Source organism: Hydractinia symbiolongicarpus, chromosome 6, assembly GCF_029227915.1.
Source record: "Hydractinia symbiolongicarpus strain clone_291-10 chromosome 6, HSymV2.1, whole genome shotgun sequence".
NCBI classification, from domain to species: domain Eukaryota; kingdom Metazoa; phylum Cnidaria; class Hydrozoa; order Anthoathecata; family Hydractiniidae; genus Hydractinia; species Hydractinia symbiolongicarpus.
The window spans coordinates 21,689,259-21,712,178 of NC_079880.1; the positions used below are offsets into that span (position 1 = coordinate 21,689,259).

Below are 22,920 nucleotides of genomic sequence, written 5' to 3' on the forward strand. Positions count from 1 at the left end.
GGAGGGTGCCCCACTTCTCCGCTATCGTTTTCATACCGAAAATTTGCGTCACTAATTTCAAAAGTTAAAAACTTTATTTTCAAAACAAAAAAATTATAGTAGTCAGCATGAATGAACGAATTTCGGAATGTCCTCGTTCTAGAAGAGGGGTGGGGACAAGCTCACCCGTAAATGAAAAAAGCTCTAGGCACGAGTTTGGTAGGGAGCATCTTCGTCTCATTCACCTAGCATAGGCGACACGGCGACCGGTGAAAAGGTATGTCAATATGTTTATTTATATTGTAATAAATACTCCAAACATTGCACTTGCTTAGGTTTAAAATTAAAACACTTTAAAATTGGAATCTTCATTAAATAATTACCTTTATTACATATGTTTATCGTTACGTTTTGTTTAGCACATGGAAGGTCTACTAGAAGATTTTCTAACTCACGCATTGATTTTCTGTGACCTGATATCCTCTTGATGGCTTTAGTAATATTGCGGTTAAACCAGACAAATTAAAATGCCCACATATAATGGGCATTTTCAGTCTGCGTTGCTAGGGCTATTTCTTCTCGCCGTCCGAGATTGAAATTGACAAATTTTGGAGTTAGCGACAAAGTAGTGAAGCGTTGAAATTTCAACGGTTTTTTTATATTGATACACAGTGTGAACAATACTTTAGGAAACCAGCGTGAATGCTTATTTGGTGCAAGATACATCACTGAAATTAGTCCATACATTGTCCGCAGGGAAGCAAGAATATCGGTACAGTCCGCAGGCAAGCAAGAATATCGGTACAGATAGTAAAAGCAACTAGATGGCAAATAACACAACTAAAATAAAACATAACACAACTAGGATAAAACATAACACAAATAGGATAAAACCGTCCGGGGAAAAAAATTATTAGCAGATTAAAAATAATTTCTATTTTTTTTTTAAATTCCGGATCATGTTGACCACTTTGCATCGAACATTTTTTTCGCCCCTGTCTTGTAAGTGTGGAAATTTTGTAATAGCCGTCAACACGTCATGCTGCGCTGGGTTTGTTAACGATTTTAAATTCTTCTCGAATGCTATTTTAACATCTCTGGTTTCTTGCGCTGACCATAAATTCCATGACTTTGGCTAAAATATATAGCAGATTGTTTTCGTCATAACACAGAAAAAGGCTAAAACGGCATTAATGACGTGGTAGCAAGTTTGTATCGTATGATACGTGTGGAACCAGAAAAAAATAGGAAATTTGAAAACATCTTATCAATCTTATCAAAAGTAACATCAACATTTGTTACCTTTTTCCGTGGTGGAGGCTCAAATAAATCACCGTCTGTAACCATTTCTCCATCTACAACACTTTTGTTACTTCCGGAAGAATCTTTGTTATCATCTGACTCAGACCCTGACTCTGAACCTAAGGCATATTTACGAACATAAATAGACAGAGATTTAGGTAATGGGTAATAAATTTCACGAGTAATTACACGAAATCATGGTAAAAGAGAATTTTTGCGCTTTTAGAATTTCTGTTGTATATTCTATCACATTGACAGGCAATTTCAAGGTATATTTTCTGATGTTTTGGGACACTTTTAACAAACGACCCTTAGATAATTTCACGGAAGAAGCTTGCTGGTCTGCAAATGTTTTTCTGAAAGAGTGTGATTTTAGTTTTAATCACAACAAATAACGACTAACACACCCATTCATTTTAAAAAATACTGCTATAAAAAAAGATCATTTAGTTTAATAAAACGCAAAATATTTCGGTTTTAATAAGAGAGGCACAACTCTAACTGGCTTAAATTTATGAACAACATAGCCTTTGCAGAAATATATAAAAGACTTTACTGTTAAAACGGTGAATTGGTTTTTGCAAAGACGAAAAAAGGTTGTAAAATGATCGAATATCAAAGAAAATGGCAAATTTTACCCGAATTTTTTAGAAAGAACTTTGCAGGCACTTTAAAAACGTGGAATTTTACATTGAAACGATTTTGAAATCTCATCTTCAAAGTTTTGGCTAGTGCCAGTGTGTTAGCCAGAAATGACGATTTTAAATTTCGAGTAAAACAGGGATTATTATTAATTTATTTTAAAACCAGTGGATTACCCTCTTAAAAATATTGGACAGAGCGCAATCTAAAGCTCGATTAATATACAGAAGTTAGAAACAGTCACAGCTTGATTTCTTTTACGAAATAAGAATAATCAATAATTTTCTCACAACTAATTTATATCGCAGAATATCATTGTATTTTACATTTTTCATTACCTGCATTGTAACTGTATTAAAAAGGGGGAAATCAGAGCAAGACAGCTTGTCTTGCTCTGATTTCCCCTTTTTTAATAAAGTTACAAAAAAATTAACAAAAAATTAACAATAATTACTGACCTTTTCGTGGCAATTCTTCAAGTACTCGGTCAATTTTCTTGTTTTTAATTGATTTACCAGTATCAACGGCAGTCAATACCTTAGCTACTTTTGTCAATTCGATAGTGGAGTCTTCTTTTCTATACCACTGAAGATGTGTAGCGTTAGTATGACCCATATGATTAGTCAGCCATGTGAGTTCTCCATCGGTCATGTCTAACAGCTGTAACACTGTGGCCAAATATTTTCTGGTCCTGGTTGGTGTAATTAATTTTGGGTTCACAAGCCCTTTAATTTCTTTGGTAACAGCTTGCAGGGTGTCCCAACCCCGCAAGAAGCTATTCCCACAAGCGAAAAGGTAGTCGTTTTCAGGAGCAATGTTACCAACTTCACGCTTTTCTACTAATATTGTTATTGCCCCATACACTTCTTCAGTAAAAAGCACAGGTACAAGTGCATTTTTAACCTTTTTTTTTCGCTTTCCTTCGATATAACAAAGCTGCAAACGTTCAGCCAGCTTTCTTTCCAATGGATCATCCAATTGTTTAATGTCAGTCGCTCGTTTCCACCGCCCGTCAACTACCGATTGCCAGTGCTTCAATTTCAACTTCGAAACTTCACCGCCTCGTCTCGCATTAAAAGTCATTATTCTTGCTTTGGTAACCCTTACAAGTTTGCGGTAATCACCACCATCAAGCTTTCCAATGTCACTCAAATCGCACAATCTTTTTATTTCTAAGATGCAATGTTCACGAAAGAGCTTTATATCACTTTCTAATGGCAATTCCTCTGGTGCATTTCCCTTAGCAGATTCATAAACCGCCTTGGCATTATTTGAGTATATATTCCAATCTGATTCATACAATTCCAGAAAACGCCTATATTCCTCCAAACGAGTATCACTACCCTCCTTTAATGCCAAGGCCCGTGCCGCCATACATAGTCCTTTTAGGCGATAGCCCAAATGGCAAAAAACATTTGGCTGAGCAACATTTCTTGGTCCTTTGTATCCGGCTAGTTCCTTTGCACATTCTAGTACCTGGTCATAATGCGCAGGTATAATTAAATCACACGATCTCTTGTCTGAGCAACCTACTAGTGACCTGTATTTCAACAGTAATCTTCCAAGTAGGCGTAAGTTGTATCTAATGTCATGATATCTTTCTGATTGTTTAATTTGCAACTGGATGTTGGCATACAGCATCAGTAACTGATCATTTCTAATAACCAGGTGTAACTCATCACGTCTCATAGAAGCCAAAATAATCTGGTGCACGTTAGTGTAAATACCATTGCTCACTTCAGCTGCTAAAAGAGCCCTACTAGAATGAAGCGAGAACTTAACATCGCCACGGCCTCCTTTCATAAAGCAGTTTTTTTCGTGAATGCGAATATACTTCGATGAAAAGAATCCTTTACAATGAATGCAAGGTACATAATCTTGATCCTTGTTGTTACTTTTCTGCCTTACAACCACAATATCTGTTTTGTTTTCTCGTAACGACTCAATATTATGCTCATGATCTCCCTTCCTAATCAACTGAGTCCATGTCTCCTTCCTGGTTTTGTTTTTTGGCGATAATGCCATTGCCGCTTTCACTTCCTCCTCCATTTTATGTACTCTCATAAAGTGTCTAGTAATTTTGTTGGCAATGAGCTGACCACAAAAACAGCAATAGTGCATGATATGATTATCTTTAGTTCGATTGTTACCTAAAAAATACACATATGGTGTAGAACGATAATTATGCGTACTATACCGATTTCAAAGAATTCAGGCAATATTTTCTAATAAAGCCAGAATCTAACGAATTTTTCTCCATAAAACTTTGGCAAATAAAAATATTCAACAGAATCGCTCGATTTTGTCATGCAAAGACTAATCAAGCAATTCTGAGTAATCATGTTTTTTCTTACACGACAACTTCATAATGTAGCGAATTTTTAAAAACTCTGAATGAACAATTTCGTTTTCATTCTACCAAAATAGTGGAAATCCCGAAATGTGAAGGCACTGTAACAACAAATCTTAAAAGAGCTTTTTTGCCCAAAAATCTTATGAGATTAATCTCTTATAATTAATCGAATAGTGTAAACGTTGCTAGCAACTTTTTTTGTCATTGTTTTAAGGTAATGGTACAAGCTTGTTACGGCATATATTATATTCATATATTATTGAGTCGGCAAAATGTTTGCATGATTTAAAAAATAGTACAGGGTCAATATAGCTTGTAACAAATTTAAAATTGTTCTTCACAATAAGTATATACGATTTAGTTACAAATTAACGAGATGCCTAAATATGGACAAACAAAATTTATGAACTTCTTCGCCACCTTACACAAATTATATTTTCACGAAACTAAGTCATCGTTACTAATAATTTGCTAAATTTCCCGAACGAATTTTTTTCACAAAACAAATTTTTGGCCTCCATACATAATGAACTAAGTAGCAGAATCTAATCTAACATACTTTTTTCTTCTAACTCATTTGTCGCTTGTGTTGTAGTAGGCTCTTGAAGGAAGTCACTCTTAACATCATTAACAGCTTCGTGCTCTTGGAGGGAGTCATTAAGAATTTTATTCACTGCCATGTTGATGTTTATTTCGTCGTCACTGTCAGAAAAATTTGGTTGAAAATCTGAATCTTCTGTGTGAGAATAGTCTGAAGATTCCTCATCTTTCTATAAAAGGTTAAGAACAAAGGACACCCAGCTACAAATCTTGTTTTAAAAATTTAATAACGCACGACAAAAGTAAAACTCACTTCAGCAACAGAAACATCAAATCTACTGTCTGCACTTGAATTTTGGATAACGGCCTATAACAATAGAATAGCATATAAATGTGATACCATTTCCAATAACATCCAAACAAATGATAGATATAACCTGTTTAACGAAACAGTGCAACACTGCTCCCTTTTTGTCCCTTTAAAGTTCAAGTTATTGGCGGCAGACTAGAGCATAGGCAGAATATTGCTGTAGTCAAATATGCTTGGTTGTGAAAATATCTGTCAGCACTACCAAAACATACCTGTGCATCGACTTCATGCGGGTCGAAAAATTGTCGGGTCTATAGAAATATAAGCAAAAATTTCAAACAGAGACATAACATCCTGCATAAAAAGAAAATTTCACATTAAATAGAAGATCCAGAGTTTTCAAGTGTCACATATATGGCCTCGCTATAACTGTATATTAATTCCTTTGTGTCTTCAATTCTCAGGTTTCACACAAACTTATCAGGTTTCATAATTAAAGAATTTTTGCAGTGTGGCCTAACCCTAAATTTGATGTATATTATTGTGAATGTCATTGCGCATGCTCACATATATACAAAATAAAAATAGGACATCATACATAAAAATTAAAGAGATCCTACTGTGTCCGAACAAGAGATTGAGAAACCAAAAGCCTCGGTACTAAAAGTATGATACTAAATTTTTTTTGGATATATTTAGCTGCATTTAACCAACTCCGGAAGAAAAAGACAAAGAGTTTGTGCAGTAATTATTAATACTTTAATATTTTTTTCATTTCTTATAATTAAAAACTAATAATTTCCTCGGATTTACCTGTCTGACCAAAAAGCACTCCACTACAAACTATTGTTTTACAAAATTTGAAAACATAAAATGTCAACGTGAGTGCTAAAAAACTTATAAAACATCTATCTTTCTTGTGAGAATCTCTTTTATGGCTGACAACTTATAATAAATACATTATATGGGAATAAACTGTTGGTAAAATTTCACGAAGGATTAAACTTTTACAAATTCGTCTGAAAACGACGACAGTTTCTCACGCAAACACTTTCCTCAATAAATATCTCAAAAATAAAAAAATAAAAATACATACCCTTAAGCGCAACCGATATGTTTTTTTCGGCGGGGAAGGCTAAAAAAAATGCAAAGTCTTTATCAGCTACATGCGTGTATAGATATACTGCAAGACATTTTATCGACAAGAACTATTAATACCTTGTTTGGAGTGCTAGCAAAATCCGAACCCTGGGTTTGGGGGGGGGGGGGGGGGGGGGGGTGAAATAAATGCAGGGCTGGAAAAAAATAATTCCCTTTCATTTGTCGAAGGTATAGAATTTGAGCAGTTTTATTTCTTTTCGCTTTTTCTGAACTTAATACACGGTTCAAAAGAAGAAATTTTCACGAGTCAAAAAAATCATGAAATCAAGAACAATAACTTTCACGAATAGCTTCTTTTAAATTTTTTAACAAGAAATAACTTTCGCAAATGATCTTAATAATTTTAAATAAATTTAAAATAAACTTTTGCTATCAAGCTTTTTCAAAAATATTCACAGGGCCTACCTTTCACGATTTTCGCCAAAAGTCGCTAACTTTACATTTGTGAAAGTTTTTTCCCTTAACAAGAAACTTTCTTGAATTTTTCACGATTTTACGATTTCGGCCCAAATCGCGTAAGTTGGGCCCCGGAAAATTTTTTGACAAAGCTTGATAGCGGAAGTTTATTCCTGCGAATATTTATTCATTATACAGCAATTTATTTTGTGGGATAAAAAATTCCTTTTTATCACTTTTATCCTTATTGTTAAACGCTTTGTGTGATAATAGTTAACCAACTCTTTAAATCGATCCAAAATTATGTGGATTTTTATCGTCGTGGACATTTTATGGTAACTTCATATATTATTTCAAAACTCCCTCCCTGAGTATAAAATAATCAACAACAATTGATTGACTTTAGCGTATTCTTTTCCTTAAAAGGTTTCTTCATTTTGAAGTATGTGAAAAATACCTGTTTACAAAGACATCCGTTCAAAACTTCATCGTTTTTATCAATATCAGCATCATTATCTGACATAGCAACCTGAAAAAAAAATTGCTTTTTTTGCAAATTAAAAATTTCAGCACTGTATTGTAATATATTTTGAAAAATTACCTGGTCACCAGTGCCTGGATCCAATTCAATTACAGAATTTTGCACTTGGTAAACAATATGAAAATCCGGCTAAAAACAGTTAACATGTAGGCTGACATAGATACACGATGTTCATAACAATGCAAGGAACTGTTAAGTTCATATTTTAGACTGTATACACATTGCACACAGGGCTTACATGACTACAACAAAGAATCCTGAAATTCTAGAATTAATTTATCTTGCGTTTTTCTTCTTTTGTGATACTCTCTTTGAATGGTATAAAATCTTGAGGATACTACTTGTAAAACTTAAAACAAAAAGAGGAAAGAGGAAAAAAGTATACCTCATCAGTAGACTTCTCGAAATTTGATGAAAATTCTGTTATCTTCACGTCTTTGTGCGCTCGTTTACTGGCGCACATGGCTTTTGTTTTTTGGGTAATCTTTGGTAATTTTGGCACCACTTTATTAACGGTCAATGGTTTGAGAAAGTGAGTCTAACATGAAATTTAGAAAATATGACAAAACAAAAATATGAAAAGGATAATTTTATATTCCCAAAATGCCACTTCAAAATTAACTTTTCAAATATACAACAATGAAAAGATACAAGGTGAAAAAGTATACCTCATCAGTAGACATTTTACAATCTGATGGAAATTCTGTTATCTTTACATCTCTCTGTTCAAGATCTTCTGTACCACTTTCGGTACGTTTTGATAATTTTTGCACAACTTTATTGATGTTCAATGGTTTGAGAAAGTGAGTCTAACAAAAGATGTCGAAAATATGACAAAACGAAAATATGAAAAGGATAACTTTATATATGAATCTCTCTGTACTTGTTCATACTTTTCTTTAGTATTTTCAGTAGGTTTTAGTGTTTTTTCCACAACTTCGTTGGTTATCAATGGTTTAAAAGATACCGTCTAGCATAAGATGTAAAAAATATGACACCTCAAAATTCTTTGATGTTTAATAGCGCAAATGTTCTAATGATTTTATCAGCTCACAAATTCATAAAAATGAAGATATAAGGTGACGAAAGTATACCTTATTAGTAGAATTTTTGAAATCTGATGGAAATTCTGTTATCTTTGCATCTCTCTGTTCCTTAGTCATTTCTTTAGTTATTTTACTACCTTTTGGTGTTTTTTCCACAACTTCATTGATGTTCAATGGTTTGAGACATTCAGCCTAACATAAAATGAAGAACAAAAATGAATAACACATGATAACATAATAAACAGCAAAAAGAGCAAAGAGTTAGGAAATATGTAATGTAAATTCATCACAAAAATGACGTATGCATTAATGCTAGGAGAGTTTTTTCTGTTTTTAAAATACCTTATTCAGTTGGAGTAGAATTATAATATCAGGCTTTGCTTGGATAATAGGCCTTGGATCTGTAAATAATTGGACAACTATTCAACCAACTGTGTTGATGGTGGCAGCCTTAGGATTCAGGGGCCCTAAGTGGAAACACTTCAAACCCTTCAACACATCAGTAAGTTTGAGAAAATAAGTGTATAGTGTCTGCATTTATCTGGCCACTTCAGTGAATAAGCATTGCACACAGGAAATGTATATTAGTAAAGACTTGTGGGCAAAAAATTGCGTGGGTTTGCCATCAATCAGTGTTGTTATCGAGAAAGAAACTAGAATTGTATATTAGGAAAGAGGCCTTCCTACCACTTGCATGGTTAAACCCCACCAGACATCAAATTGGTGTTTAAAAACCACAGGACCAGCATGTATGAACACATATGGTACAAATGGCCGGACAATATAATGGAATTATATTTTGCACTGTACCTTTTTGCGCCAGGGCATATCATCTGGATTTTCTCCATAATCATATCTAAAGTAATACAAATTTCTATGAACTCATTTTCACGCATTTTATGACATTCCTAATTCAAATTTTTATCAATTGCAAGTTTCTGTTTCACATTAGTAATTCAAATTTAGCCTTCAAGTCACTAGTTACAAAATGAACTAAATGCAAAAATTTAAACAGATTTCAAATAGTAAAGGTTGGATTTGATAGCCTGCTAAAAAGCAGAAACTGTGCTCATAGGCAGGCAATTCATTGGGATTTTTATTGGGATTCCAGGCAACAAAAGAAGCAAAACTTCAACTTTTCCAACACACAGTGCTGCCAAAACATCAAAACAAGAATGAAATATATACCTTAACTCGGTGTCTTGTTTTATATCTACTAACGCATACAACGCTATAAAGACTTCCATTTTTTTATTTGTGTATTTCTTCATCACACAATTAGCATACTTAGTAGGTGCATCATTCACAATTCTTCCAATCTGCACAGAATTTGTTGCATCAATACTAAGATAATACATACTAACAAAATTATTCTAATGAAAAAGCCATTCCCTTGCTATATCAAGGAGTAAACTAATTTAGTAAGGAGATTCCCTGCATCAGCTAATTCAATATTTACTGTCTACATTAAGCATGAGGCAATCCCCCACTTCCTGATAGCAAAAACGTTAAACATTGACATTGGCAAAACACTAAATTCTACAATTGTTGCTAACAGGAAATACAACCTATTATTTACGATGAAAGTGAAGCAATTGAAAAATTTATTATAATAATTAAAAGCAACTAAAAGGGGGCCCAAGACCAAATTTTAAAAAAATAATTTGAGGAATAATTTTTGCAAACAGAAAGGAAAGCCTGTCCAAGTGGAAAATCACACTGTCACTATAAGAACAAACTATACGAAAGAACATTCGGCTTGAGAGGACCAAAACTTTAGAAAATGTTAGGAATATTTATGGATTTGTCAATATCAACCTTTAAAAATGACTTGATTCAGAACATATAAAGGCACTTTTTAAATTGAGTGTTCTTTAAAAAAAAACTGTGTTTTCCCTAGTGAGCTTAATATAATGTAAAAAATTGATTTTTTTTTCAGTCTAAAAATAATATGGAAAAATATTGTTAACTTACACAAAGACAAGATAGATAGCCTTAACACAAGAACTTAACATTAACACTCACAAAAAGAAGACGTTTTATTATTTTAATTTATTAAATATTACTGGGACCTTAAAAAATAATAGTAATATATACCAAGATGAATTAATAATGTATATTTGATAATTTGCAAAGTGTATTTTTTACCAGGACCACATAAAAAAATAGGGAAATGGATTTGTCTGGAAATTAATAAAGGATAAGGACAGCTTGTGAAGAAGATGGTTACTGGGACTTTGTAAAATAATAGGTATATATAACGAGATGAATTAATAAAATAAAGTGACAATTTGCAAGGCAAAGATTTTAATGGGACCACATAAAAATAGGCAATGGATTTTTTTAAAAATTGATATAGTATAAGAATAGGTTGTGAAGAAGATGGTGTACTGGGACCTTGTAAAAAGTTTGTATTATATACCAAGATAAATTAATAAAATAAATTGTAAATTAATAGATATATAGCAAGGAGAATTAATAAAGCGAATTGATAATTTGTAAAGTGAATGGTTTAATGGGACCACATAAAAAGAATAGGGAAATGGATTTTTTTTTACAATTGATATAGTATAAGGACAAGCTTTGAAGGTGATGAACTAGGACCTTGTAAACTAATAGTAATATATAACAAAATGAATTAATAACGTGATGTAATACCTTGCAAAGCAAATGGTGTAGTGTGACCCCAAAAAAAGAATAGGGAAATGGATTCGTTAAAAATAGATATAGTTTAAGGAAAAGCTAGAAAAAAGCTAGTGTACTGGGACCTTGTAAAATAATAGTAATATATACCAAGATAAAATAATAGAGTACAGTTATAACTTGCAAAGCGAATGGTGTAACAGAAGCAATAAAAATAATATAGAAATGGATTCGTTCAAAAATTGATTTTACAGCTTGTGAAGAAAATGTTGTAACCTAGCTGGTGAAAAAAGTAGTTTAATTCTAACTTGTCATGTGCTAAAAACACCTATAGCACTATACAGTGGCGTATATCCAGAGGTTAATTCAGGCACATTGCGAGCGAGAAGTGCACAAGTGTTTGAAAATCAGCTGGGGGTGTAGGGGCCGCTGCAAGCTCCCTATCAGGTACAGGGCAAAGCCCCGTTGGGGGACGATTTTTTGGCTAAAATCACATTCTTGTGAGCGACTTTAAGATCCTAAACAACGTCACTAAATTAACGTGTTTAACATTGGATGTATATTACAAGGTTTATATGACAGACACGTATTAGAGTCAGTATCGATGCTAAATGCTATCTCTCCAAACTCTGCCGTATTTTGTTGGATTGCGATTAAACTGACTCATTTGGTACTTTGCCACAGGAAGGCTGACACCCCAAGGGGCCAGCGCAATGCTAAACAAGTGCGCATAATCCAACTCAACTACGAGGGAGTGCACACCCATGTAAGCTAATAAAATTGGCAAAACATGGGAGAGCTTCGACCACCAAGAAACACAGTTTCTCCTTACAGACAAACTAGTATTCCTTTGTCTCTTATATATAAAATAAATCGCAATAATTTTAAGACATTAGCATGCCTAAAAGAGTTTATTCAGGCTTAATGTGATTTGTTATACGGCATTAAATGATTACGGTAAAGGTTTTTTCTTTTATCGATTAAATAAGAAAAACTTTTTTCAACCACTTTTCAATAACCACACCGGTATACCAGCGTCAAAAACCCTATGGATATGCCACTGCTATATATTTGTCAAAAATTCATGCTTTGATAAGATCCCTGAAAGTTTTGTAACAACTGAAAATTACAGAAACGTTAATAAAATGTACAGTACAGTCTGAATGAAAGTCTTTCAGAGAAAATATTTAAACGGCCAAAAATTGAAAAGATCAGGAAACTTATTGTTTAAATAACAATAACCTGCGTGTGACGATGTTAAGAAATACTTTTGTGCCAAGTCTATAGAATTTGTGAACAACAGCAATTAAAAATATAAAATAAAATTTACTGTACATCTTCATTTTTATTTTGAACAAATATATTTTATATTTTAAGAACACAATTAAAATACATTGTTTATTACATACATTGCTTTAAAACAATCTATTTTTGTAAAACTGTAACTTGTGTAGTAATTGTGATACCAATCTGAAAAGACTAAGGAAAAAAATCAAGATGCACGTTATTGTGGTAACTCCCTCCTTCGTTATGATTATGATACATATCATATATTATATGATGTGAATAATAACTTATTATTTCAATCAATTAAATTATTGTACATAATTTTATTTTCCATTACAACCATATAATACCACCCTTCATGAAAAATATTTGTTGAAACACTAATGTTTCTGAAAATGTGAGAAAATTTGTGTCAGTAGAAGTCAAGAAAATGTACTCCCAGTTTCCTAATAGTCGACAACACTTCCCTCGTGTCTCAATATTCCCAGCAACAAAATAAAACAAAGCAGACTCACCAGAATGTTGTATTGTTGGAACTTATTATATTGAAATAAATGTAACACCCAGTTCCGTTTTTAGCATACTCTGCTTCCCTTTTATCAGCCTCATCATTGGATATTCTTTCCCCTGCAAGAAAAACAAAGGAATATACACAGGCTTCCGGTGAGGAATGTCAGGCTCTTCTACAGTAAGTGGATTCAGATATTTTATACCTGCATATTCCAGAATGAAATCACCTTTATGCAGATCTTTTGTAGTAAATACACCAGAACCTAAACAAAATTTTTAATAGTTATAAGAAAGTTAATTATGTGGAATTGTATTGGAACAAGAAGTCGCTCAGCATTCCAACAGGGAGATATTGGCTATTAAATAAAATAAAATAAAACATTTTTTAAAATGAAGAGGTTTGCAGAAAAAGAAGATTTTTAACCTATGCTTCAAGCTTTGTGCATGTTTCTGAATTTTTTTAAACATTTCCGAAAGGGTCCTTTTTGAAAAACAGCCACATGCTTGTTGAATAATAAATCAAAAATGCCTTTGGAAAACATATTTTAATACATTTCTTGTGGTATACACATAAGTACATGCTTTTTTGTAAAAGTAAATAAAATCGATTTAAAAAGATTTAAGAAGAAAATAATGTGAGATTTAATTGACAAAATATATTTTGCACAAATGTAGCCCTTTGGGAAAGTAAGGCCTGGGTCAAATTAAAAATTATTTATTCTGTCACAGAAGGACATCAGAGCATATTTTAAGTTATATCTCAAAATTACTAGGTTATTTAGGTAATTTTTTATGTTGAAACGAATGTAGCTTTTCAAATCCTTTATTTTTCACCACGGTTGTTTTGTGGTTTCGTGTTCTGTACTAATATTGGGTACTAGAATGTTGTGTTATACTGTTTTGGAAACGTTGAGGTTTACACTTGAATTCCTGAGAAATACTGATCCTGATAAATTAAAAACACTTTGGAATTACTCACTGATCCCAGTAGCTTATAAATTAAGAAAAGCTTTTTTAAAAGCTGCCCTTGTGTTAGTATTATCTTAGTTTTATTCATAATGGTCATAGTCAGGTAATCTTCAAAAATTTCATATTAGGCAAATGGAAAAAGTATTTTATTTTGTTTGTCCTTCCATGACAAAGTAACATTTTTAACTGAATTCCTTATGAGAATCTCCGGTAAACAGGTCTGATCATTGCAGTCTTTGACATGAAAATGGAAGAAACAACCATTCAGGTCAAAGAAAATCTAAGCAACTTATTTGATATTTGACTTTTTAATTTTCATTATTTGGTTGACCCATTTTCAATTTGACCCACCTTTGTGACAAAACATAAAAACGATGGTAAATGTGGTTTCTTTAAATTACCCTTTATAGAGACCTTTTCCAAATGCACACAAGTTAAACTTAATAGTCTTGTAAAAACGTATTTTAAAGATAATATATCCATTAAATTGTGTTTTACCACTTGCAAACTGGCATCCATGTTCTCTGTTAAGGATAAAATAAGTAATGCTCTGAAATCCTTTGTTGTCTATACATTTGTACATGTGCTAACTGTAATGTTAGTTATGTGGGTGAAACTTCAAGACACCTGGCAACAAGGACGAAGGAGCATTTAGGCCGTGATAAACAGTCACCTATCTACAAACATTTAATGACTGCAGATGAGTGTAAAAGAGCATGTGATGAAAACTGTTTTTCCATTTTAGATTCCGCTTCATCTAAATATGGTTTGCGTCTGAAAGAAGCTTTACACATCAGATGGGAGAAAACAGTCCTCAACAAACAGGTTAGGAGCCTGGTTACTACAATTTGTGTGTAAACAGGTAAGTATAATTTGATATCAGTCAGAATAATGTATTCAGGCCACTTCCTAAGTCTTTGTTATTCACACTTTTTACTTAATTTATTTTAAATTATTTTATTCACTTAGACATTTTGTTTTACCCTTGGGATACTTAGTTTTTCTATACTGTCATTATTTTAATTGTTGCCATAGTAACATTTTAATGCTATTTTATTGTAATAAAAGCTTATATAAAACAGACTTGTATATATTTTAAATTAACTGAAGATGTCTTGATGGTCAAGACGAAACATGTCTACCAAACTAAAAAAAGTTTGCCTTTTTTTTTTCAAAATAATAATTTCACTGATAGTCATCAGAAATTATGGTTAAAACATAAAAAGCTTTGTACCTGATGAAATACATATACATATAAGCTTTTCTGTTTGTTGCTTTATAAAAAATCGATGTTTATCAGCTACAGTAAAGTCTGAATGTAACCTTCCGTGTACGCGCAACTCGCATAAATAATTACTTTCATAATAGACCATTGTCTTTGAGAGAAAATAATTACACTGCGAGAAATTGAAAAGATTAGGGAAACTTATTGTATAAATAACAATAATCTGCATGTGACGATGTTGAGAATACTGTTGGCGCGAAGTCTATAGAATTTGTAAACAAAGGCAATTAAAAATATAAAAATAAAATTTACTGTAATATCTCAATTTTATCTTGAAGAAGATTTAATTATCTTATATTTTCAGAACACGAATTAAATATATTTATTATATACGTTGCTTTAAAATAATCTATTTATGTCACACTGTAACTTGTGCAAGTAATCGTGACGCTGATCTGAAAAAAACAAGATGTGCGTTATCGTAACTCCATCCATCATTATCATTATTATAATATATCATATATTATATAATGGTGAAATACATTTGCTAGCTAAAATGTAATGCACCTGAACTATCGCTTAAGTCCGCTTTATGGAAAAATAATAATAACAAATACAAATAATACGAACAAAATAAAACGAACAAAGTAGTTCTTCTTCAATATGACTTACACGCATCAGAGTGAAGCATTCTCTGTTGAGAATGAAATACGGATGTGCTATGATAAATATTCACCTATATATAAACACCATCCGGATAAACCATCTGAGTTCGTCACTAACATATTGCTGCACGTAGTGTAGTGGGTTTGTCTGTGGCTCCCAGTTCTGGGGACCACGGATCAAATCCCGCTCACTGCCAGGCAGTATGTTAGTGACGAACAAAGTAGTTCTTCTTCAATATGACACACATTATACTCGCCCGTCATGATCAGAGGTCTGATCGGGGTGAAGCATTCTCTGTTGAGAATGAAATACGGATGTGCTATGATAAATATTCACCTATAAATAAAAAAATACTTCGCAAAATATGTTTGTTGTAACACCCTCCTCTGAAATGATTATCATAATATATCATATATTATATAGCTAATGGTGAAATACGTTTGCTAGCTAAAATATAATACTGCTGACTATCGCTTAAATAGTCCGCTTTATAGAAAAAAATATAGAAAAAATACATAGCAGAATATATGTTTGTCATAACACCCTCCTCCGTTAAGATATAGATAATTTTTGCCTACATTATATTTCTTTAAAAAAATTGCACATGAGGGAAATTATAAGACTGCACAAAAAAGCAATAACCAAATTTTAATTAAATATTTTTTAGTTTTTTTTAAAGTGAAAGGAGAATAACTTGCTGTATAAATTTCGAAACAAAACAATCTTAGCCTGCCAACCTTAACCTGTTGTATAACTTTCGAAACAACACCATATTCTGTATAACTTATAAAACAGCAAAATATAATTCTTGCCCCAAAATTTTTAAAACAGCACTTCTTGCTGCATAACTACTTATTTTCCCAATTCAAAACAAGAAAACAAATTTATTCTTTTTTAAGGAAGGCTAATTATTTATTTTTTTCGCAAAAAAAAATTATTAATTATCTGTGCGTGTGATGTCAAAATACACACAATTTGCTTGTTGTAACACCCTCCTCCGTTGTAGATACTGCTACTAAAGTTATTCCTAAAGTTTTGTTAACCCTTTCTCTCCTATGGGCCTGCAGAGCGGGTCCTAAAAAACCCCTTTAATTTCCTGAGGTCTGCAGAGCAGGTCCTTTAAATTATGCCATTTTACGGGCGGTAAAATAGCGTGTTCTTTACGGCAATGGAAAATAGACAAATTTGTTGAACGGGAACTGAAAACCGCATCAAATTATGAATAATTTTACTGGGGCTATTGTATTTTGAAAATTGCTAGAAAACATCTGACAAAAAACGCCCAAAGAAAAATTTCACAAACATGGATGACATTTTAAACTTTGTTTTGGATAACGATGATCCAGATAGCGATGTAGACATTGATTTAGGAGAGGGAACCAGTGACTAGGACCCAGTCAGTGACTTGGACTATGAAATAGAACACACAATCCCTGACGTTCTCTGCCACCATGGCTCTGATAGTGATGCAGGAGATGTCGTTCTCCCAGAAATTGGAACTTGTTATGAATCTTCTGAAACTTTATTTGTTGCTGTTGCCCGTCCAACCTGGGCTTCATCCAGACAAGTGTTTTGAACTGTATCATACTGTGTTGGACTACTCGAAGGAGTAACTTTGTTGTGGAAAGATATTTATATATCATATCATCCTGTATTTCATTTTCTTTTTTACACTTAGTTTTTACTTTTTAATTATTTCATAACATGTTTTATGGAAACCAGACTTCTGACCTAAAGAATGAGTCAAAAATTCTAAAAGGAAATTGCCAACTGTCTAAAATTGTTCTAGACATCTAACATGTAGCTATAAGATTATAGAAACATTAATACTATTAGCTTTGAGTTAAATTTTTTATTCTTATCACGCTTTCTTTTCGTTACAGTTAATCTGACCGTTTCCATGGAATCGCTCAAAATCTTTGATATGTGCGGAACAGCTTTAGCTATTGCCATCAAATTTTCAGAGAATGTCCCTAATATATAGACTAGTTATATGCAGTTGTATTATATTGAAATATGCTTTCAAAGGTATAATTATTTTCTTTCAAAAATTAAAAAAAAGAAATTTTTTTTTTCAATCCTGCATTTTTTGGTCAAGTGATGTATGTACATATTTTCTGAACTTACTATGACAAAAAAGGATGAAAATGTAACACAATTTGACCCAGGGGTCAGGTTTTTATTAGGCCTTGAGTGTTGATGGTCAATAATGCCGTTTTTTACCTGAGAAAATATGAGGGATTTCTGTAGGTTAAGAAAAAAGATCGCAATAAAATTTTTAAAAGGAAATAGCACTCGAAAATAGCATAGCACTCGAAAAGATCATTAAAGTAGTTACGATAAACAAAAGATTAAAGGGCTTCCGACTTGCAGGAAAATGTGTTATATAGCGAGTATGCAGAAGGTTACATTCAGACTGTACTGCAGCTATTAGAAATTTCACTAATTTATGAAATAAACCAAGCGAATAAGATATGTATATTTTATGCTTTTCCTCACTGCAATATGCAAGAAATACGAGGAATAATAACCTTTTAAAAAGTGTGCTAATGCTGCAATGCAAAAATACAAATTGCGAGAAATTAGTCATGGATGAATTGGATCGCAAAAGGATTAATAGTTTCAGAGGGACACCAGCTATTGCAAGGATATCTCCCAGTAACAACAGTGTAATATAACTGCACATAGGCTTTGAAAAATTGAAAATTACATTCATATTCTCTATTAGTATTACAGTTTAAATCAACAAAAATGACATTCAATATCTTGAGAACCAATAGTTATTTTTAAAAGATATAAAGTTTCCTGGACAAATTTCATGGTATTTTATACGTGCTTCTGTTATTTTGAGTTGGGAGGAGAGCTTTAAACCTTTGAAGAACATGTTGCTGAGTGGTTAAGAAGCTCACTTCACAATTATAAAGTTATGCATTGGAACCCTATAAAGGGGCTTGGAAAAATTTTTCATGCACACTTAGCAGAGTTTGGTCTGCTAAGGAAGGGGGGGAGTCAGATGCTGCAAAAATTATGTAAAGAATTTCAGGGGTGAAGATTTTCGTTGCAAACTTTTGTGTAGCTTAAATCTTTGATTAGTATATAGATACTAGTCCATAAAGCCCGTGGAAAAATCCACTTAAATGTATAGGAGATGTACTTTTGAAAAACTGTTGCAGAGATATTAGTGTTTTTTTGTTTTGTGATGACGTCATCAACCCGTCCATTCGAAACGAATTAGGGGACCCAGGTTTGGGAAAATTACCCAAATTGGTTCTAGGTGGTCCGTAGTTACCCACGCGGTGACGTCACCACCTTGTTTCCCAGTTATTTGGCCTCAAAGTTTTAAGTGCACTGTAATGGCTTCATTAATTTAATATATAAGATATTGACGTTAAAAGATATTGACAAAAAAACTGGAAAAACTCCCCCATTGAGTGGTAAAAAATATCGTCTTTGCAAAAGTCACAGACAGACAGAACTAGCGTATTATTATATAGATATTAGTTAATGATACGGTATTACTTAAAGCTTACTTCCCACTTTAAAAAAAGTAAAGAAAATCTTTTATACTTATTTTGACTTGCTCGCAAGATATTCGTCGTTAAAGTTAATATTAGCTAGAGAAGAAGCTTCATGCCATCGCGGGAGGGCTTGTGATGTCAACTCCAAGATGATAATTTCGCTGACTCTGCAGTGGCCCAGGTTGTTATATTTTTACAAAGCAGTGTTTTATATACAAAGCGGTTGTTGTTTTGTTTTTCATTATTTGTAACGGGTACTGAAGATGAGTTTGTAACAGGTATGTACTGAAGATAAGTAAACACTTGTTTTTTCCTTCCCTTTTTAAAAGTTGAGTTCCTGTGAAAAATCAACTTAATTAGTTGTTGTTCCCTTGGAACAACTAATTAAGTTGGAGTCACCTTAATACGCTTTATATTGGAATTAACAATTTTATGTTTTCACATGTAAAGAATAATATTTTATAACGTTTTTTAGCCATGTATAAATCATACAATTTTAAGATTTTGGCTACAAACGTACATCATGACATGATCGAAGTAGCTACCTATAGCTAGCGTTTCTGTTTAGTTTAGTATAAATATATATACATTTTACTTTAGCGAACTTTCTTTTTGTGTTATCTTCACCTACCAGCTAACTAGCTTTGTGTATCTAACTACCTAATAGCTAGAAATTGAATGCAGCAGACAGACTTGTAAATAAGAAAAGTTTTAAAAACACATGTTAAAATTTTATTTATAAAGTAGCACGAAGCTTTTCGTAACTGAGTTACATTTTCAAGTGATCACTTAAAAATGTAACTCAGTTACGAAAAGCTTCGTGCTACTTTATAAATAAAATTTTAACATGTGTTTTTAAAACTTTTCTTATTTATTTGTTGGCTGATTTATCATAATGAAGACAGACTTGTGTTTCTAACATGAACAAACTGCCACAATGTTTTTTATTATCTTTTTAAATTTAGCTGGGTTAGCTGTACTTTTGAGTGTTGACGCAACAACAGTCTATAATAACCATAATATTTAATTATGGCTTGGTGATAAACCTATTGATTGGAAGAACCCATGCCAGCATGGAAAACGGACGTTAAGCCGAGAATGATGATGATGATGATGATGATGATAAACAAAATTATTTTGCTTGTTAAAAATTTTAAGCATTATAATACGCTGAGGCTTATATTGAGGTTTTTATTTGAATCAAAGTTTTAATTCAATTTCGGCACTTTTAGGAAAACTTATTCCGCTAATTAGAATCTGTTGGGTGACTCTTTTTGGTGTGACATGGTTTATGATAGGTTGTATCCTGTGTTTTTATTTCAACTGCTGGAAAGTTCTATTCTAAAAAATAATACGGCAGTGTATTATGCAGGGTATTAACCCTATTTAAGCGTGGGATATAAAAATGTGGCCTAAAAATATAATTACAAGCTCAGTTTCCGCCTCCTTTGATCACATCATTTTGCTAAAAAAATTTGTATTATATATTCGGTCCAAATCTGTTATCCGAAAATGGCTAAATTCTAGAACCCAGCAAGTATAACTTATCAACCCTAACCCTAACTGGTTAAAAAATAAAAATGCAAAAATCTAAGGCTGCTTGGAGAAAAAGGAAAATCTTCCGTATTCAGAAATACCCTCAATCATAGTGCGCATCGGGCGTTACATAATCACTTAGATGCGCGCGCAAGTTAATATAGAGACTGTGATTCTATATATTGTTTCCCGATCTGTATATATACCTTATTCCCAAACTGTCAGGCCATGCTTGGGGAAAATTGTGGGATGCCTAACGATTGCAATGTTTATCGTCAAATGTGGCAGATCTGGGAAGCATACGAATCCTCAAATGGATCTGTGGTTTAAAAAAGGCTTAAATAAATACTTCAGAATTATCCATCTCAAATGTGGCCCCTGCCCTAGCTAACGTTGTTAAAAATAACATATTATATATTATTCAAATCTGGATGCTGCATTGATTGACGAAGTATATACTTCAGAATTATCCATCTCAAATGTAGTATATACTTCAGAATTATCCATCTCAAATGTGGCCCCTGCCCTAGCTAACGTTGTTAAAAATAACATATTATATATTATTCAAATCTGGATGCTGCATTGATTGACGAAGTATATACTAACAAAACACAAACTATTTCCTTACCAATGAATGGATTGATATACTTAATGACCAAATCATCTGGATCTTTTCCCAATCCACAATACAAATCTTCTATTTTTTGTCTTCTTCTTCTTGTCATACTTAATCGCTGGTCGCAATACTACTTGCACACTAACGATACAGCCCGCTGCCCGTACTTTTACGAAGTGCAAACTGGGACCAAAATTGGTCCCAGGTCAGGGGGACGGTTAAATATATACAAACAAAGGTTAAACTATATATAAACATGCAAATCTCTTTTTTTAACACATGGCCATCTATCTCGCACGAGTAGTGATGGCAAGCAAGGTAAGAAATTGTTGGTTGCTGATCAAACATCGTCCCATTCAGTCGTAAGGAAGCTAATGTCGTCCCCTGGGCTTTTTTTCCCGCTTCTAGGAAAAAGGCGCCTTCCTATCCCTATTATCTATAACGTATCGAAAATTTATCAGTTGGTTTTAAAAGTGTGTCACCTCTGTGAGTTTCGAGAGGACAGGGTGTGTGTGCGTTTTTTTTTTGTGGGGGTCTCACGGTGGAAATGCGCTTAGTTCGGCATTTTGGAACAATCAGCGATAGTAAACTTCAGCTTCAACGCATGTCAAAATATTAAATTACTGGAACCAACTATGTTTTTATATTACGTCTTTATTACAAATTTAAACAGTAGTTTTCATGCACATTTCTTAGGACTCTTTGTCTTCTTTTTATCACGACAGTTGTTAGGGATGACTTTCAAATCAAAAACGCCAATATCCGATATTTAGATTTTACTCACATACGCAGAAAAAAATAGAAGCAGGATTGAGCATATAAGAATATGACCTAAATAATACAAAAATGTGTTACGATTATATTAGTACCGGAGGTTTTTTTAATCATGACGTCAAAAATAATAAAATTAAACAATGAAATAAGTATGATTTTTAAAGGAAAATATTTGGAACCAATTTACTGTTTTCTTAGCTCCGGTTTGCATTGCTCCTCAGGGTTTGAGTACCTTGTATGACTTCCTCTAATCTTGAGGAAGAAGCTCTAATACATATACCCAGTGACTGTATTAGAGGGAAGGAGAGTTTCCTGCGAGTGCACGACATGGTCTTCTTTTCGGTGATTACTTTAGCGGCTCGACGGTAGAATTTGGAAGCCTTTCGACCCATGCCACCCGTTCCTGAAAATACAAGAGGTGTAAAGTTTCCGTGCTCGATTTGCATTACCCGATCATTGTATCGACGTTTCTTCTCCACCTTGTTACTTTGGTAGGAATTTTTGAGGGTTTAGCTTGCGTATCTGTCGGCCATTGGGTTAAATCATTGCTTATTTGGTTGAGGAGGTTGCATGTGACGTTTCTGAGATGATTGTGTTTAAGCGATACAAAACTTCCTTTTTTGCATGACAGGGCGTGTTCGATGCAGAAGTTGGATCCGCAATCACATCTTGTTGAAATTTGCTTCAGGTTCCATCCATAACGAAGTCGGCTAGGGTCCCAGATGCAGTGCAAAAAAATAAATTCTATAACCCTTCGAACAAGACAAAAGCTGTCCACGGTTCGTGCATAATGACGAAAAATCTCAAAGTAAAACTAAAACGGAAAAAGTACTTTTACCTAGCTCTTGTGTAAAAGTCCTAGGTGTCTATTTGGTTGAGCCTGGAGTCTCATAAAATTTCGATAAT

The 22,920-nt window shown here is 33.1% G+C and overlaps 1 protein-coding gene across 3 annotated transcripts; it reads right to left on the reverse strand.

Annotated features, from left to right (window-relative positions):
* Nucleotides 1-785: 785 nt before the first annotated feature.
* Nucleotides 786-21,751, reverse strand: LOC130647571 (uncharacterized). Of its 3 annotated transcripts, XM_057453480.1 has the most exons (17): nucleotides 21,253-21,749; nucleotides 12,914-12,973; nucleotides 12,716-12,827; nucleotides 9,459-9,614; nucleotides 9,081-9,126; nucleotides 8,319-8,462; nucleotides 7,893-8,033; nucleotides 7,610-7,762; nucleotides 7,285-7,353; nucleotides 7,141-7,212; nucleotides 6,223-6,261; nucleotides 5,399-5,437; nucleotides 5,130-5,183; nucleotides 4,836-5,046; nucleotides 2,382-4,073; nucleotides 1,282-1,400; nucleotides 786-1,114 (listed from the first exon to the last, which is right to left on the reverse strand). In XM_057453480.1, the coding sequence occupies exons 1-17, from the start codon at nucleotides 21,347-21,349 to the stop codon at nucleotides 914-916; spliced, it is 3,405 nt and encodes a 1,134-aa protein (XP_057309463.1). In that variant the 5' UTR covers nucleotides 21,350-21,749; the 3' UTR covers nucleotides 786-913. The 3 variants fall into 3 exon arrangements, with proteins under 3 accessions (XP_057309463.1, XP_057309464.1, XP_057309465.1); XM_057453481.1 differs by lacking the exon at nucleotides 7,285-7,353 and having other exon boundaries at nucleotides 21,253-21,751; XM_057453482.1 differs by lacking the exon at nucleotides 21,253-21,749 and having other exon boundaries at nucleotides 9,459-9,589; nucleotides 12,914-12,941.
* Nucleotides 21,752-22,920: the final 1,169 nt, after the last annotated feature.

Bases quoted from the DNA above. Each gene is read 5' to 3' on its own strand.
- LOC130647571 (XM_057453480.1), bottom strand. From the start codon at position 21,349: ATGACAAGAAGAAGAAGACAAAAAATAGAAGATTTGTATTGTGGATTG. The intron at 9,615-12,715 runs GTGAGTCTGCTT...GTATTATCTTAG, and splicing joins TCCAACAATACAACATTCTG to TATTGATGCAACAAATTCTG. The intron at 5,438-6,222 runs GTATGTATTTTT...ATATTTCTATAG, and splicing joins CATATCGGTTGCGCTTAAGG to ACCCGACAATTTTTCGACCC.